The sequence below is a fragment of the Rhipicephalus microplus genome, chromosome 8, assembly GCF_043290135.1.
Source record: "Rhipicephalus microplus isolate Deutch F79 chromosome 8, USDA_Rmic, whole genome shotgun sequence".
Classification (NCBI taxonomy): domain Eukaryota; kingdom Metazoa; phylum Arthropoda; class Arachnida; order Ixodida; family Ixodidae; genus Rhipicephalus; species Rhipicephalus microplus.
The window spans coordinates 130,396,595-130,415,304 of NC_134707.1; the positions used below are offsets into that span (position 1 = coordinate 130,396,595).

At 45.3% G+C, this 18,710-nt stretch overlaps 1 protein-coding gene across 1 annotated transcript in view; it reads left to right on the forward strand.

Moving 5' to 3' along the window:
* The window catches only part of LOC142768374 (uncharacterized), a 410,323-nt gene that overhangs the window by 147,968 nt on the left and 243,645 nt on the right, over nucleotides 1-18,710 (forward strand). The window contains exon 8 of the mRNA XM_075870345.1: nucleotides 11,388-11,541. Coding sequence (XP_075726460.1) covers nucleotides 11,388-11,541 — 154 coding nt within the window. The remainder of the gene's footprint in view (nucleotides 1-11,387; nucleotides 11,542-18,710) is intronic.

Here is an 18,710-nt window from a genome sequence, read left to right on the forward strand (position 1 = left end):
GCCTGAAACACGAATAATCTACTACACGCGGCCTGAAAAACATCACGAGGTTTGAGTGGTGCCACAAAATCCAATAAACTTTACATATAGAGAGGGTAGACACGCCCACACGCACGCGTTGCTCATCTCATGATATTATTGTACTGAAATAAACCATGTGGGAAAACCTCTCCCGTGAGACCATTTTATCGGTAAGAACACGAGTGAATAGAACATCAAGGCACACCATAGAAAAAGAATACACAAAGAATAATGTCCAATAGCAAATGCGCAGTAAAACCAGAACCGAAATATGATGAGACGTAGAGCAGCCAGCATAAGCCCTTATGTGAAGCGAGCGAGTCCAAAATAAAAGCACTGGGTCACTGGATGCATGCTGTGGTTATCTCTGCCGAAAGCAGTGCCAGAATCCTGCCACGTATCCGACTCGGACACGATTTTGACTCCTCCGCACTTGTCCACACACCGGCAATTCGGCAAGAAAAAACCTGCTCTCGCAGTAATTATTATCCCTCCGTCAAGTCGACTACTGAAAGAAAAAAAAGGGGGAGGGTAGACCTTGCAGACAGAAAAATGTTCATTCTCCTTCGTTGGGAGCTCGGCTGAGCCTCCAACCATGGTTGGCGTCCATCCTACCCCCCTTCCCCCAGCTTGTCGTTGGTGTTTGTGGGAATGTGGTTTGAGCAAGGCGTTTGACGAAATTTCATTGTGTGGACGACGCCGCCAGAGGACCATGCTAGGGTGGTTTGCTGCCTCCACAGTCCACCTACCTTGAGGCGAACCTTTGCTCGCGTTCAACGAGATAACAAAAAACTTCTGTCTGTCAAGATGGGTATTCTCATCCTACACCCTGCCTTGAGTAGAGACCTGGGCAGTCACCATTGCATTATTACAAGCCCATGCGTATAGTAAGATTGGATGTGATATGAATTCCTTAGTATTGTACGAGGTCACTTGATCTCAAGGGAGAATATTTAAGTAGTGTACCCGAGAAGAGTTAGGTCACCTAAATCTATGTTTAACTTTACAGTTGTTAATATTTTGTTCCGTTAGCCACAAGCTGCACCAGTTAGATATTATATTTAAATCAAAGTTTAGGTGATAAAAATTGCCGTCTGAAGTCCCATAGAGTGACGCGGGGCCCCTCCCCCACCGTGCGGGAAATCACACCTCCTGCTCGTGAGCAGGAATCCTGGGGACATTTGCAGATTAAAATGCAGATACTTGGCGTATTTTTCGAAAAAGCATACAAGAGCGATGACAGCGTGATTGGCTTGGTTACAATTAAAACAGAAAAAAGGGGGGAGAAAAAAGTGCTGTGCCGACGCACAAAAAAAGGATGGATCGACGGATTGATATGGCTGTACTCTTTAGATCGGGTGGAGGCTAACGCCACCAAGCCGTAATACTTAGTGAACAAAAAACTAGATTTCTTTGCTATAAAAAGTGAGGTTAAGGACTCGTACTTTGCAGTGAAGGGTTCAATTTTCACTCGTGCCTTGACTTTAGCCACCAATCAAATCACCTCCTTCTAGTTATTTTACCCGCTTAAAGTCTATTTTGCCCTCCCTGTCCCTAATTCCCAGTGCTTTGAAAAACTCTGTGCCATCATCCTGAACAATAGGGTGAAACCATATACAGAACATTATCAAGTGTTTGGCAGTTTCCTCCTCCTCTCCACACGCACTGCATACTATGTCTAACCCTTCGTATTTCGCCCGATATGCCTTGGTTCGCAATACTCCAGTCCTCGCCTCAAACGGTAGGGAACTACAACGAGCATTATCATAGATCCTTTCCTTGGAAATTTCCTGCTTAAATGTTTGATAGATCTCTAGTGCGGACTTCTAACATGCCAGTTCTCCACATATCGGTCTCAGCTTCCTTCACCTTCTTTTTAACTCTTAATTCTTTTTCGTTTGGCCCCCCTGCTGTTTTCTAGTTATTTACCCGTCAATTTCCTGGTTCGCTTCCTTCATTTTGTATCGACATTTTCTTGTACAAGAAGCCGAAATTCTTTCTAGCCCAACGCTCTTCTACCATTTCTCTTAATCGCTTCTCAAACTTTTCCGCTTCTCAAACATGAGCGGCAGCAGCAGCGCCACCACCGGCCTAGAGGGAAAGCTACATAAATGCGCGCGTTATCTGAATAAAGGGCATTCTTTTGTGGGCCACAGCGTCCGTTTGTATTCGTACATCATAATATTTCTGCATGTACTGATCATAAGCGTTAGGGGCTCGATATACTGAACGTAATATGAATTGCACACTTGAAAAACCACACTCAAAAATAAGCCTTCATTGTTCTTGATGTGATTTAATCCCCTCACATCAACACAATTTTTCGCAATAACTGCAACGCCACCACCACGCGAACACCTATTTTTTGTAAACAACTGACGGTTTGGGGAACCAATTACATCATCCCACAACCCGTCATGCAACGAGTTTCACATACAACGCACACATGAGGACCGCACACCTACAAAGTATAATGCAGTTCTTACATGTTAACAGTTTGGGCATTTAGCGAAAGCAGTCGCAACTGCTGATATGCTGTGAGTGCTATTCTACATGCCTTGTTCACATTACAGAGCCGTCTTTATTTTTAAATTGGTTTTGGCATGTTGTGTACGTTATCCCAAAAGTAGTGAGCTTCGTCAAAGCGAGTATTATAAAGAACGAGCTTGACTTTTTACAGCTTTCTCTTTCGTCTTGTGTACTGCTCCACAAAAGTTGGAATTCTGTAAAAATGTAATGACCGGCGTTTCTGAGGATGCTTTTCTATGTCGGTGAATTCGCGCCACGGATGTACCATAGTTTTTCACGAAAGATGTCGCGAACAAATTTATCCCGTAGCTTCGCCTCAGTTTCATTCGGCTCGTCCACAATTTCGAGAACAACGAAATTCGAACGGTGGCTGCAGCTTTCCAGAACGACAAGGTTTTATTGGTGAACTTTAGATTTCCACACTGTATTCACAGCCGCATTTACTCCCAAGTGTTTGAAATTTCTCGCTTTTAGTTTGGCCATGCTATATTATATTCCAAGTGGTTTCGACGCATTTTCAAGCGGTGTACAAAATTCTGTACAGATTCAAGTCACTGTTACAAAGAAGAGACATCTTCCCTGATTGCCTGTTGGCCACTCACTAACAATTGGAACGTTTAATCTACAGAGGGGATCTTCGGCATCATCACAAAGTAAGAACTTGCATAAAATTAAGCAGTCATTAACATTACTTACTTAGACACACACGAAGACATGGCAATACAATCAGATATCAGTCATTCTCCTCACTGTGTACCATGCTATTTTAGATATTCTTTAGAAAAATAACGTTTGGGCGAAGTTCAGCGGTGGTGGCTTCTAGAACCCCAGCATAACCATCACAGGCTTGTCTGACATTTCGTAGGAATTCCGCCATCCACCGCCTCAGTGAAATCGTTGGCCAGTTCACACCTCTGACACCATATCTTGACACTGCATACGAGCATGACACTTATGCATTTCGCAATCAACAGTAAACAAGCAACCCTCTGCTAGATGCCAATGACCCCACTCCCTTTATTGTGCCGGTCTATAATAGACATTCTGGGGGACATCACGTTGTAAGAGTAGCTCAGCGTGCACAGTTTTCACTCAGCTCTCAGTTGTGAGATTTATGCTGAACACGGGCAAGCGGTAACAGCAACATTGACGCCAACTAGGCCGATCTTAATCAGCTTCGTTATTGAACGATGGAATTGACAACGTTGACCCAACGAAGCCAGAGAATAAATGTGACGGTACAAGGAAGGTCTATAAACTGCTTTTCAAGTAGATCGTGATGTTCTTGAAACGTCTATTATGGTTGCAGTGTGAGCTATACAATAATATTGTGGGCATTCATTATGTGCTTCTTCTCATATAAGCATCATCCTAATCATCATCATTCGTATGGGTCTCTGTCCTCATCTTCACTGGGTGTCACCACAATCATCATAGGGTGCGTGCACGCGCGGTCTCAGACTGCCCTTTCGTTGCTGAGCCCTTGGGCTGAATAAACGCTGTCTCAACCCAGACTTCATACGTGGTGGAGGTGGATTTTCGGTCATCGGTCCTCTCCCCCTTCGCTCGACTCCCTGGAGTGGCGTTCCGGCCGCCGATTGCCCCCACTGTGTCTGGAAGCATGTCACAGAACGAGCCTGCCAGCGCTGCTGCCATCGCTGCTGCCATCTCTCCCGCGATGTCTTCAGCCGCGCCTCCTGTTTACGTACACAGCCACCAGCGTGATCCCCCTCTCTTCGCCGGTCTTCACGGAAAAGACGTGGTGGACTGGCTCGACGAGTACAACCTGTTTCTCGCCCCATACCAACCTACGCTCAAGTCACTGCCACTCCTCCAAGCAACGTGCACGTGACATTGCCGCAACCATCCTACGCGTCGGTTCCTGCCGCTCCCCCGGTCATCTACTGTTAGATGTCACCTGACCCTTCTTCGGCCCACCTGAGCGCGCTGTCTCCAGGCTCCCTTAATGCTTTCTGCTCCTCACCCTGGCCCTCATCCCGTCCTGTCTGCTATTACTGAGGCTATCACGACCGCATATCTCGTTTCTGCCGAAAGCGCCAGCAAGATGAGCGTCGGGGTCACAACGTACGTGAACGGGATTGGTCTACCGGGTCTTATCAAGGTCAGTGTTATTCGTCCCCTCCGCACCAATCGCCATCTTTACCGGCATCGAATGCACGGCGGAATGGCTGAAACACTAGACGCCGCTCGCGTTCGCCCTTTCCGCTGTTCCTCTTTTTAACTTCAATCGTCTTATCCTCCTGTAATAGACATGCGGAAAACTAAATAATGCAGTTTGTGGAGGAGAAACTGCATTTGAAATTAGATCTGAAATTTCTACTTCAGACCCATGTAACATGGTTTCTGTAGAAGTAGAAAGAGGGCGTGTCGATGCTCTGGTGGACATGGGTGTGGCAGTTTCTATTTTGCGTGTGGATTTGGGCCAACGTCTGAAGAAAGTGATGACCCCTTACGATGAACCCACTTTGATTGCTGCCCAGGGGCATATCATTCACCCTTCCACTTTCTGTACAGCCCGCGTTTTTATTGATGGTATTCGAAATCTCATTCAGTTCACCGTCCTGTCTGATTGCTCTCACCAGTTAATTTTAGGTTGAGAATTTCTTTCATCTGCCTCTGCGGCAATTAGGTGTGGCTAACGCGTCATCCACCTCACCGACGTAGACTGCAAGCTTAATGCCGACACCCCGAAGCCTCTTTGTTTGACAGCTGCGGAGAATACCAAATTACCACCAGATCGAGAGCGAATTTAACTATAACCTCAAAAGACATCCAAAATGGTGACGTCTTCGTCTCACCATCATTTAGTTGCGTCGGGAAAGACATCGTCCTCGCTTCCGGTGTAGTTCGTTTTCTCAATGGTTCGCACTTGTCACTGCCATGAATGCAACATCTGGAAAAAGTTCTACTTTCTCAAAATACTACGGTGGCCTGCGTGACTAATCCCGAGCCTGCGTGCGTCATGCCACATCATGCCGTCTCATCCAATGACCACTGTAGTGGTGAGCCTGTATCTTCTTTCGCATTTGCTCCAGCTATTAGCGACGGCTTGACACGTTCCCAAACGAAACAGCTGCTTCCATTGTTAAAGAAGCACGGAAGTTCTTTCAATGTTTACTCCTCGACGTTGGGCTGAATTACTGCTACAAGGAATCGAATCCACAGAGTCGGAACATATGTTGTACGCCACCAGCACTACCGCGTGTCTCCTGCTGAAAGAAAAATTATCGAAAAAAACGTAGCTGACATGCTCAAACGAGAGGTCATTCGCACCTCATTTAGCCCTTGGTCAACGGCTGTGGTTCTGGTTCGTAAGAAGGATGGCTCCGTGCACTTTTGCGTCGATTACAGGGCGCTCAAAAAGATAACTCGCAAGAGTCTGTACTCGATGCCTTGCATTGACGACTCCTTTGATTTTCTACAAGGCACGAAATACTCTTCCAGCTTCGACATGCGTTCCGGATATTGTCGAATTCCTATGCACGAAGAGGTAAAGAGAAAACGGCATTAGCAACCCCCGATCGGCTATACGAATTCAACGTTATGCCTATCGGGCGCACGCTACATTTGAGCATATGATTGATACCATGCGGCGCGGCCCTAAATGGAAGACCTGTCTCTGCTATTTGGACGACAACATTATTTTTTCGACAATGTTGCTTCAGCAACTGCAACGTTTGGATGACGTTTTGACGTGCCTCGCCGCCGCTGGTCTCCAACTCAACACCAAAAGAATGCCGTTTCGCCACAAAAGCTATAAAGGTTTCAAGGTTTTGGGTCACTCGTGAACAAAGACAGAAGTCGGCTGGATCCGGACGAAATTGCTGTGGTGCTTCGCTTTCCGCGCCCCCAAAAGGCCGAAAGGGTTGCGGTGTTTTCTTTGTCTCTCCTCCTATTTTCGCCGTTTTGTACGGAACTTCGCATCAATAGCGGCTCCACTGCACCAGCTTCTTGCTTCCGACGTGCCCTTTCTGTCGCCGAAGGAATGCCAAGTGGTGTTCGACCTGTCGAAGTGTGCCCTGACGTCTGATCCTCTCCTCTGCCACTTTGATGAGACCACACCGACCATCCTACATACGGACGCTAGTGGCCGTTGTATAGGTGCCGTTCCGCTCCAACGCGACACCATTAAAAGAGAGAATAGCATATGCCAGTAGACTACTAACCGCAACCGAGAAGAACTATACCATAACTGAGCAGGAGTGCTTGGCGGTGGTCTGGTCAGTGCAAGAGTTATATCCCTATCTCCATGGCTGTCATTTCAAGATCGTTACGGACCACCATGCCTTATGCTGGCTTTCCACGCTAAAGAACTTGTCTGGACGCGTGGGTTGGTGAATACTACATTTACAGGAGCATGACTTCAATATCATTTACAAGTCCTTACTTTGTATAACTTTTTTTTACATCAGTGCGTTTTTTGCACCTGTTTTTCCTTTGTATGCCTCTTTGTTAACTTTTTTTTTGCTGTTACACTGTACGCATAATTTCGTTTATTCTACGTACTATTACTTCGTTTATTTTCACCATTTTTGCATAAATGTATTTTTTACTTCAGTTTTGCCATTATACACTTCTTTGATCAACCCTTTTTTTACGTATTAGGATGTACTATTACGTCCTCTTGTCTGCCTTTGTTAACCGCCAATATTTTTTTATGTATAATTGAATATTTGATATTTGTATTGTCATATTGTAACATTTTAGTATGCCTTTCCTGTAAAGATCCCTGATGTGATCGACAGTATGAATAAATAAAATAAAAAATAAATAAAGTCAGGTAAAAAACACCGAGACACCGTCGCCTTTTCGCGCTGCCCACTACCAAATACTCAGCTCAGAATCGGTCAAAGTTCGGCCATCACTTCTACTGCAGCGTCCGCACTCGTCTCAATAGACCAGCTATTCTGAAACGAAGAGCGCACATTTCACTCCTGCGAGTTGTATGATCCGTACTGTCGTCGTATTATAGAGCAGCTCTCAAAAGCTTCCCATCCAACTAATGCACGGCATTGTCGTCAACTTTTGCGATATAAGCTGGAGAATGGAGTTCTGTACCGTCATATCTACTACCCTGATTGTCAACGGTGGGTTCCCGTGCTACCACGCTCTCTTCGAATTGACGCGCTTAAAGCCTTCCACGACGACTTGACTGCTGGACATCTTGGTATTAAAAAAACTCGCAACAGCATTTGAAGTCGCTTCTATTGCCCTGGTATTTCTACGATTATTGCGCGTTACGCTCGTTCCTGTGTGCTGTGCCAGCGTTCTAAAATCCAGGCAACTGCACCGCCCGGGCCTCTACAGCCAGTTGCGTGCCCCAAAACACCATTTGAAGTTTTAGGTATTGACCTTTATGGTCCTTTTTACGTCAAATCTACTGGCAAAATTTGGATAGTGACAACCAGAAACTACTTGACACGCTACGTGGAGACGACGTCTGTATCAACTGCCTCTGCTTCGGAAGTTGCCGACTTCATTCTGCACGCCATCATTTAGCGCCATGGTGCCCCTCGTATATTGCTGAGTGATCAAGGAAGGGCGTTCCTGTCAGAAGTGCTAAATGAAGAATTGCTCGCCTCTGGAATAACACACAAGACAGGTTTAAGCTGAACCCAGAGACCAATACTCTCACCGAGAGGTTTCACCATAATCTTGCTTATATAAGAGCCATCTACATCAGTCCAGATGACAAAAACTGGGATACTCCTGTACCATTCCTCACCGTTGCCTACAACACTGCCATTCTGCGCACCATTGGTTATTCGACGTTTTACCTCGTTTATGGATGTTCCGCTATTTTGTTCTTTGACGTTTCCTTTTTCAACAGTGACGTCAACTCGCTTCCGTCTTCAAGTGAGCAATACATTTCAAGGCTAGCCCGGTGTCGCGATGGTGCTCGCATAAACACGGAAGCACGACAGCAAGGACGAAAAGTAATTTATGACGCATCCCATCACCTTGCATTTTTCCGATCTGGCAACGAGGTGCTCCTGTTCAGACCTATTTGTACATCTAGTCTGTGCGACAAGCTTCAGCCATACTTCATTACGCCTTACAGAGTTATCAAACAGACTTCGCCCGTTAATCATCGTGTGGCTCTACTTGTCGTACCAACAGACCGCCGTAATCAAACCGCAGAGATCGTGCACGTGTCTCGCATGAAGCCTTTCAGGGGACGTCCACTGACACATTAACTTCCTATGACAAGGTTGGCCGCCTCGATGTGGGGGAAATGGCGAGTGCATTTGTTATGCACTTCTAATATTTATTATTTATTTATACATACTGCAGACCACGTCGGGGTCCTTGCAGGAGGGGCATACGTAATTGTCAACAAAACTAAAGCATACATATGTATATACATACACAAATAAACATACAAATATATATCCATTTACATACACATATACACACACATACACATATATAACATTATATATACATACACATATATATATATAAACATACATAAAAATATACATACATATATACATACACATATACACACATATATGCATTACCATAATCATCTACATCCATCTGGGTCACGTCCTCATCTTCACTGGGTGTTACCACAATCATCATCGCTGTGCGCGCTCGGTGTCAGACTACCTGTTCATAGCTGAGCCCTTGGGCTGAATAAACACTGTCTCAACCCAGACGCCATAGTATAAACAGTGCATGCATAGTCGTCTCAAACAGCCGTTGCAACGTGGCCTGGACCTTATCGATTCCTTTCTCGCTACTGCTAGCCTGTCTCCTGCACCAGAGAAATGTGAACTACTTTTACTAAACCGGTCTGCGTACCAGCGCTCCCACAACACCCTCACCTATCGACATCTTTCTAGCTCTCTAATCCCCACTATCCTGCAATGCAAAGTTCTTGGCTTCCCTTTGCACGCGGCGAAAAACGCCCAGGCCCTACGTCACGCTGAGAGGACTTGTCACTAGGCGACTCACCTCCTGCGACGTGGTGTCACTCGGCAGTCGGGACTTCATGAGACTCATGCGTGCCGGGTTGCACATGCGCTCGCCCTTAACAAGCTCTTGTTCTTTGTACCCTACGTTTAATTCACCCAAACGCAAATCAACACACTTTAAAGAGCTCTATTAGGCCTCTACAAGGCAGCTCTAAACCTCTCTGTCACTACCTCTACCACTAAGCTCTTTGCCGCAGGCCTCTTTCATCCATAACGTTCTCTTATTTCTCTACACCATGACTATCACATTACCCGTCTCTCTCTTACTCGTCAATGCCAATGGCTATTGGCCCAAGCCTGTATCCTTCACATTCCCGATTCCGTTCCTACCTTGCTTTCTGCCACTAGCATCGCTGCTTTAACCTTCGCATCCTTCCCCTCCCATCCAATATGTCTCCCGTTCTTCACGCCGGCTGGCGTCATGCGGCAGCACAACATCAATTTCCTCGTCTCTCTACACATGAAGTTGCCTACACGGATGCATCATACATGGCTCCTCGGGGCTCGTGTGGCTACGTCATCTACCATTCACATCTTTCGGCACCTGACACGCACACCAGCGGGTCATACTTGCACCCGCCAAATGTACTTTCACTCGAGGTCCTTTCCATGGTCCACGCCATGCAGTTATTTTCCTCCCTCCCTTCTCTCCCCCAGTACACGATTTATTCCGACTCTCACGCCGCCATTCGTCACATACAGAACAACACGTTGCCGCCTGCTCTTCAACAGGAGGACGAGCGAGCGGCCTTGCTCTCCAAACCTCCACTATCTTCCTCCGCTGGATTTCTGGTCATTCAGGTATGAACGGCAATGAGCTAGCTCATCAGCTTGCCCACGATATATTGCACCGGGCACCGTTAATTCCCTGGCTCACACATTCGGAAGACAGAGAGAGCTCCGCGAATAACGATGGGCAGATCTCCTTGCGTTACACCATGAAGGAGGAATATTTCCAGCTCTGGCTCGACAAGCGTCTTCACCCATCCTTCACCCATCACTCACTGCGCTCGAGCATCGAACCCTACGGCAAATAAAATGAATTGCGTGATAACCCCCTCTCACTTTTTCATTTATAAAATAGGTCTAACCGCTGCTGTCCCAATTGCCCCTCCCCATATGCCGACCTGTCACACTGCCAATTTTACTGCCAAACTGCTCGGCAATCTAGCTTTTACCCTCCCCCCTTTCAATCAATCACCTCCTGGCTCGACTGGATCAGCGCCGAAGGAGAAAAACAACAGCGTCGACTGGTCGCACAGGCGGTCGAAATGCTCGGCCTGTAAATTGTGGCTGAATAAAAGTCTATTACTACTACTACAGCCGTCACGTGAAACTCGCAGTGAAGTGCTTATCCGCTAAAGCTTATTTACCTTGCAGTGTCAAGGGCCCTCGCTGGTACACGCGCTAAATATCAGCTTACCACTTCTGGTGTTTCTAATACCCATGTTGCTGCTAGAATCGTTATGCGACAGTACATGAAGATGAACTCAGTTGAAAGGGACTGCGAGGATTTTGAAACGCGTTGAGCTCCATTGCCAACCAAGCGTTGTCATTCATATTTAAAGTATGGGTGTGCGTATGACATTGGTATTGGTACATATCTTAAGCGTCACTTTGTAACGTTTCGCTGAATAGAAAAATACGACACAGCCACCTTTCTTCTGCATGTATTTGCATAACATCGGTCCCCCGAGTACTTGGGGTCTACCAAATTATTTGTATACGCGCCGCTGACAATCCACCCACGCTAGTGTGGGGCATAGCTACCACCTATAGCCCGAACTTTATGTTCATGAAACGAATCTCACTGCATTGATTGCTTGTTTTCAGAACCGTGTTCACTCCATCAATGTTCATCGCCCTTGGGCAGCTCGGCTACCCAATAAGGACGTACGAAGACTGCTACGCGATTCCTGCGGTTATCGACAGTAAAATACCTCCAAATATCGAACTTGGCATAGACACCACTTACGGAATCGCTTTCGTACGTATTCGCTCGTATTACTTACTATAGTGCAAGCAGTCTTCGGGATAAATTTATGTATAACCTAGTCTGCATAAGAGAAAAAAACAACAACTGTAAAGTAAGTATAAATGAACAGGAGAGTGGCTAACTGCACGAGCGCGCTTATCTTTCTGGTGCTTCCGGCTTTGACAAAGACAGGCCTGCATGCTAAAGCGTCGACTATATCATTAACACCCCATGATCGGGAACTTACCTCTACAAAAATGTGTTTTCCCACACCTTGGCCAGTTTTCAATAAACTGGAGAGAACATTCATTTAGGTATAAAAGGCAAGGCTGGCAGAGCGAGTATATTAAGTTGGCACTTTGATAAACGATTCAGTGCCCCGTGCGTACTTGGCCATAAATCCGTACGTATGTACAGCCGTCAGCACCATGTACAGCCATCAGCACCAGTTTGATTGACACTGACCCCACGTACGTTTGCATTCTGTTGCCAAGATGCTAACCATACATGGCCATATACTATCCAAGACTACCGAGATATGATCTCGGCTAAAGCGCCCGTCACTTCGAGGCTGACATCAATCAAACTAGCCCTGGCCACGCATCAAATTGTTCGTGTCAAGACGGCAGCACGTACGTACTTGATCTTTTAGTACTTACACCTACTTACAGGAGTTCTTCCCAAGAAAATGCAGCCAGGCTGCATACGGGAAGCATGTTGCATAAACATAGCATGTTGCATAAACGGGAAATAACAATGGTTTCAAAATCGTTGTCTAATCACAGTATTATCCATTATTTTCAAAGGGCTGGAAAATCTTATGTATAAGGAAATACATTTTCAGCGATAAACACTTCTTGCTTGTGTCAGAAATATTTCGTTTTCATCAAGATCTCTGACTTTCAATCGACCATGCTTCACTAGCACGAAAAAAAATCATCTTATAAGAGATTGCATAAAGGCACTTAGTATATATATATATATATATATATATATATATATATATATATATATATATATATATATATATATATATATATATACATATATATATATAAATTTTTAAAACGTGTGACAGAACACATCACGAAACTGTTTAATAAAGTACCAGGGCCCCGCTGCAGTGGTCTAGTGGCTAAGGTACTCGGCTGCTGAACCGCAGGTCGTGAGATCAAATCCCGGCTGCGGCGGCTGCATTTCTGATGGAGGCGGAAGTGTTGTAGGCCCGTGTGCTCAGATATGAGCGCAAGTTAAAGTACCCCTGGTGGTCCAAATTTCCGGAGTCCTCCTTTACGGTGTTTCTCATAATTATTTGGGAGTTTCGGGACGTTAAAATCCGCTAATCAATCAATAAAATACCAGGAGTTCAAAGTGTATATGCTTGCCCCGACGCGGCGGTCTAGTGGCTAAGGCTGCTGATCCGCAGGTCGCGGGATTGAATCCCGGTTGCGAAAGCTGCATTTTTCATGGAGGCGAAAATGCTGTAGGCCTGTGTGCTAAGATATAGGTTCTGCTCGTTCAACAACCCCATGTGGTCGAAATTTCCGAAGCCTACGGCATCTCTCATTATCATATGGCGATTTTGAGACGTTAAACCTCACATATCAATCAAAGTATATTTTCTTTTAAAGACAATAGTCTTTCTTGGGGACCTTCGACGCAAAAATTTTGTTTTGTCTGTTTGTCCCCCTTACGCTACTGGGTACGCGAAATTCCACTAGCCGCTGCCCCAAGCGGCCGAACCCATCCGCAGCACCCACCAATATAGCTCAAGCTTCAGCGTTCATACTTGTGCGATTGTCAATAAAAAGCAAATATTGCGCATATCTGAGGCACCACAACAACGCGTATATATTCTGTATCTGCGTCTATTACTAGAAAATGCATACATAAGTAATTATTATAACTGTAGCTTTTATCACGCGGCGCTGACCATGCTACGCTGGCACAAAAAGGGAAGTGTCTCCAACGCTTTGCTACGCCGACGCGGTGGTGGCACCTACACGTTGCCTTGCGTTCTACACCATATCACCTCTGTGACTGGCGCGCACGCCCGTCTCAGAGCCGCACGTTTCCTTTTTCCAAGATAACTGCCAGATAGTGCTCATGTATCACGTCTGAAGTGACTTGGTGTGCTTGTTCGCCTCCGCTGCACGCTCGAGGCACTCCAATGCAACGCCTCTAGAATAACATTCACCAATTTTCTTGTGCAGAACATCAAATAACCCTTTTGTTCAATCTCTCCAGACGCAACACTATCATCTTTGCCATCTTTGACATTTGCAGATTCACATGCAGATACGCGGGCATTTTTTAATTAGGCCCGGGTATGTCCACGAACTCCACTTGTGGAAATTGAGGTGATCAGGGGTACAAAAAAGTTAAATAAAAGAGATCACTCTACTGCAACCCAAAACACTAGTATTTATGTCATTGAATAACATTTATAGCATGTTGATTGATTGATTTGTGGGGTTTAACGTCCCAAAACCACTATTTGATTATGAGAGACGCCGTAGTGGAGGGCTCTGGAAATTTTGACCACCTGGGGTTCTTTAACGTGCACCCACATCTGAGTACACGGGCCTACAACATTTCCGCCTCCATCAGAAATGCAGCCGCCACAGCCGGGATTTAATCCCGCGACCAGCGGGTCAGCAGCCGAGTAGCTTAGCCACTAGACCACTCTGGCGGGGGATTTATAGCATGTTGAATATGTACTGTGTGCGAGTGAAGGTGAGAGTCGCGAGTTATTGGTGTTTCACGTCACAGCCTCATTAAAAGAAATTTTCGTTATGCGAAGCATTTTGTTAATTTATTTGTTGCACGAAAACCTCTGAACTGCTCACTGACAGCAGCATGTTGTCATTGAAACAGGCAGTGGTGTATGTACACAGTTTAGCTTGGAAGATGTCTTCTGGTAGGCCTATCTTCTGTGGTATGCGGCTTCAAATTTTGATTGCCTTTCGAACGATCACACATGCCAAGGGGTCAGCATTTGCGCAAAGCTCCTCGCTACAGTGATCCGCTGTTGCGTACGGCAGTTAGTACATGAAGAGAATGTAAGCGTAGGCACATGTGACAAGTTACCAATGTCCTCTCGGCCGGTCAAATCAAAAGTCGACACACGCAACCAAAGAACACTCATCGATGGTGGCAGATGTTATAAGATAATGATGTGGGCAGAGAATCCGCACTCCAGTGCACCTGCCTAATAATGACTTGAAAAGCTAGTGATCTTTGTCTCAACTACTAAAACAGCATGACTGTTCATACTCGAGTTACGTGGTTTTTATTCAAATATTGAGTAACAACTGTGCCACAAGTAAATGAAACTGTTTTATTCCAGGTAACGCTTAATTCATGCTGCTACATAAGCCTATTTCGGTCAGGCACAAGTCTTATCGAAACACTTTACTTATCAACACGTTAATACCTGAAAAGTGTCAAAATGCATGGGTTCCACAGCAACGCAAAGCTTTAACCACTGCCTCGTGGACTCGATGACTCGACGCAGTATTTTTAAAAGAATACTCGCGACGACAGATGTTATCCAGTCCTTCATTTCATGAGCATCACTGCGTTCTGTTACATAAACTAAATTTTTAACCAAGCCCCAAACAAGAAAGTCGAGTTGAGAAAAAATATGAGATCTTGGGAAATACATATCGTTTGTGCGTGCACAATCCAGTGTTGTGGGAAACACCTACTCAACCAGTTCTTAGGTCTCATAGAGAATTGTGGTTTCGTTCTGAAACCATACTGCCCCGAGTCATTCAGGAAAAGACTGCTGACAGTTATCAACGACACCACCTAATATTTCTTGTTTCTTTATCTTTCTGTTCAAATTGTCCTGAAAGAGTGAAGTCCAATGTTCCTATCTTCAATGATGCCACACCACACCACACACACTTCAGTGAACTTGATGATTCTCGTGGTGCTTCGAACCATGTGGATTTTCTTTCGCCCAATATTGGGTGTTCTTAAGATCAACTTTCCTGGCGACAAAATCAAACTTCATCAAGCCAAATTATTTTGTGCAAAAAGTTCGTTTTACAAAATGTTCTGATGAGGCCCCAACTGTAGAAAAGAATTCGGATTCAGATGTCTGCCTATTTAGACCCTTATGAAGGCACACGCGAAATGAGTGGAAGTTGTTCTATGTTAGCACATCAGAGTCTGTTCTGAAGAGGCCGCCACGTTGATCGGTAATCCGTGGGATGCTCAGCTCTGGTATTGAGCTTTACTATGCTACACCGTCTATTTCACTGTTTTCATCCACGACTTCTTTCGTGATGAAAGTGGACGGAGCCTGTTGTGCAAAGCAGTAGAAGCCGGTTCATGAAAGTGAACCTTGATGAAAGGGGACTGCGCGAATAGGAAATTGCGTTGAGTTCTATTGCCAACAAAACATTGTCATTCATTCCAGTTACTGCGAGTACCTCTATTTTTTCTTTGGTAGAATACCTCACGCCAGAAGCAGCCATATAGACCGACATGATTCCACGCGGATTTCAATCGCACTCCTTAAATGCCGCAACGTTGTGATTCGGAAAGCACCCAAGTACAGGACGGTCACACTGACTAGTTCTCAAGATGTCCCCGTTTAAACTAAAGTGATAAAAACGTGGCGAAAATCAATCGAGAATTATTGGGTTCATCAGTATTCTGTATACGGCTCATAGAGCAACACACTGTCACATATTGATTTTGCCCGCGAAGAGGGCAAGGGTAGCTGTTATTATCTCTGCCTACGCTCCAAGCCTCTTCACAGGTTAAGTACCATATGCAACAGGAACCTCACTATAAATGGAGCTTTGCGCTGACCCTTATTTTTGCATGCGTAATCATGCAAATACAAACATTGAAGCCGGTTATCTCACAGCACAGGCGTGTAGAAAAAAACGTTTAAAGTGAAACTGTCTACAAATAGAACTGCATACATTTTTAATACAAGCATGCCAACTTTCTGTAGCCAGCAAAAGCCTATTCAATGTTTTCGTTGATTGCGTTGCTGAAAGCTATATTGATCATCTTCATTTGTCTCCCCTAATCACAAAGCTCTCCCTGAACACTTTTCGCGCAAGTGGTCTTCGCGTGCCTTTCGAGTGCCTAAATAAATTAATTGCACTTCTTCAGCCGAAGAGGATCATGTGTGGATCTGAAACAGTGAGAATATGGTAAAAGGAACTAAGAAAAAGCTGTCGAGGGGGACATAAGCAAGTGCACAAACATTCAGAACATCAGCCTCACTAACGCTGCTGGTGACCTACCACAAGGACGACAGCGTGGAAAAGAACATGATGAACGAATTGAAACGCATCGTGAACCATCGTCTCGAGAACGCGACTCAGCGTTATTTCCACGCATTCCGAGAAGTGGTTGACCTCAAAGTTGACTTTATTGTCTCTGTGCTGTACAAAAAATTCCTTTATGCAGAGACATGTAACGAACGTGATCTCGTGCTAACGAAAGCAGATGTTTTTTTGTCTCACGCAAACGTGGAACACCGGAAGACTGACGATTTACGGCGAGGAAGTCATCGTATGTAACAAGCAGCATTTCGTTGCCTTCGCCACCGAATGTAGAGAGAGAATGAGAGAATAGTAGAGGAGGAGTGTGGGAGGTAGATGCACATGTGCAGTGGGGGTGTGGTCTCTTGTACTAAGGGTCGTTTGGTTACCATTGCTGTCAGCTCGGGAGAAAGAATGAGGGGGATCCGTACGGAAGAGGGCGCGCATGCCATGCCAGGGTGTGGGCGTAGCACAGCAAAGGACAGACAAACAATCCATCATAGGCTGCATCGCATCTTATCGTGCCGAGGCCCTTATCTAGAGCACGCACGTGAAGCAAGGGGAGGAGAGCACATGCGCATTGCACATGCTTGGGTTGAGCGTCCGCACAAATTAAAAATGGCACCGTATCTGCATGTTAATCTGCAATCGTCGTCGAAATACGATAGCCTTGCGTCTAGAGAGATTGAACAAAACGTGTATTTGATGTTGCGCGCAAGAAAAACGGTGAATGGCATTCTGGAGGCGCTGCATTAGAGTGCCTCGAGCGTGCAGCGTAGGCAAATGTTAAGAATAATTTGGAAGAGCGGCGAAGAAGAGGCAGACGACTAGATCGTGCTTGAATAGCGTGCGCGCATTCCATTTGTTTTTTTTTAGTTTTTGACCCAGCGTCTAACAAACAAGAGGTTCTCTACTACGGCTCCACTTCCCAGTTTTCAACGTCAAGGTGCCATGATCAAAATTCAACTGAGCAGTTCAAGACCCCTAACGTTGAGGCGAGTTCCCTGAAGAGGACGGCTGATCGACGCTATCAACGCGGTGACGCCGGGCGACGAGCGAACGATCACCGTCATTCAATTCGCGACGTGAAGACATGGAAAGGTTACGACGGGAACGCTCGGTGGTTTGAGCGGTGGTCATCAGGATCACAACAATGAGACGACTCTAATGCAAATGGAACCAACGCCGACCAGTGAGCTAAGGAATCTTCTCAACCTGTTGAAAATAAAAGAGGCTCTGTTAACGAACAATGTTATCTAGGTAGTAGAGTATGTGGCTGAAGATAATCTAGAGGATGATATTCAAGGCATTGGGCAATACCAAGATTCTATCGTCCTAGCGAAGTCCCGCCCTGAACGTATTTTATCTGCACCTCAAATCGTAGCTAGGCACGCATCTCATCAAGACGCTCCTCCAACCCGTGCACAGATTAAGCTTCCTAACCTTGATATGCCGATGTTTCTTGGTGACCCCATTAAAAGGCCTGAATTTTATTTATTTATTTATTTATTTATTCATTTATTTATTTATAATACCCTCAGGGCCAGAAAGGCATTAAAGAGGGGAGTGGGTAAATACATGAAAAATACAAATTAAACAGCAATAAATACAAATAAAACGATAAAATAAAATACAGATATTATTAACATTTCTGCAGAATGTATATAAATAGTTATTTCCAAATATACAAAAACAGAAGCAGTAAGCATAGGTAACAGATTTTCTTGGTTATACAATGTTAGCTAATGTTTCGTGAAAAAGTTTGAAGTCAGTTATGGTTGCGACATTCGAGGGATTGCGGTTCCAATCATGAGATGTGCGGGGAATGAATGACTGAAAGAAATACCTAGTGTGACATGATGCGATTCCTACCTTATTGCGATGATC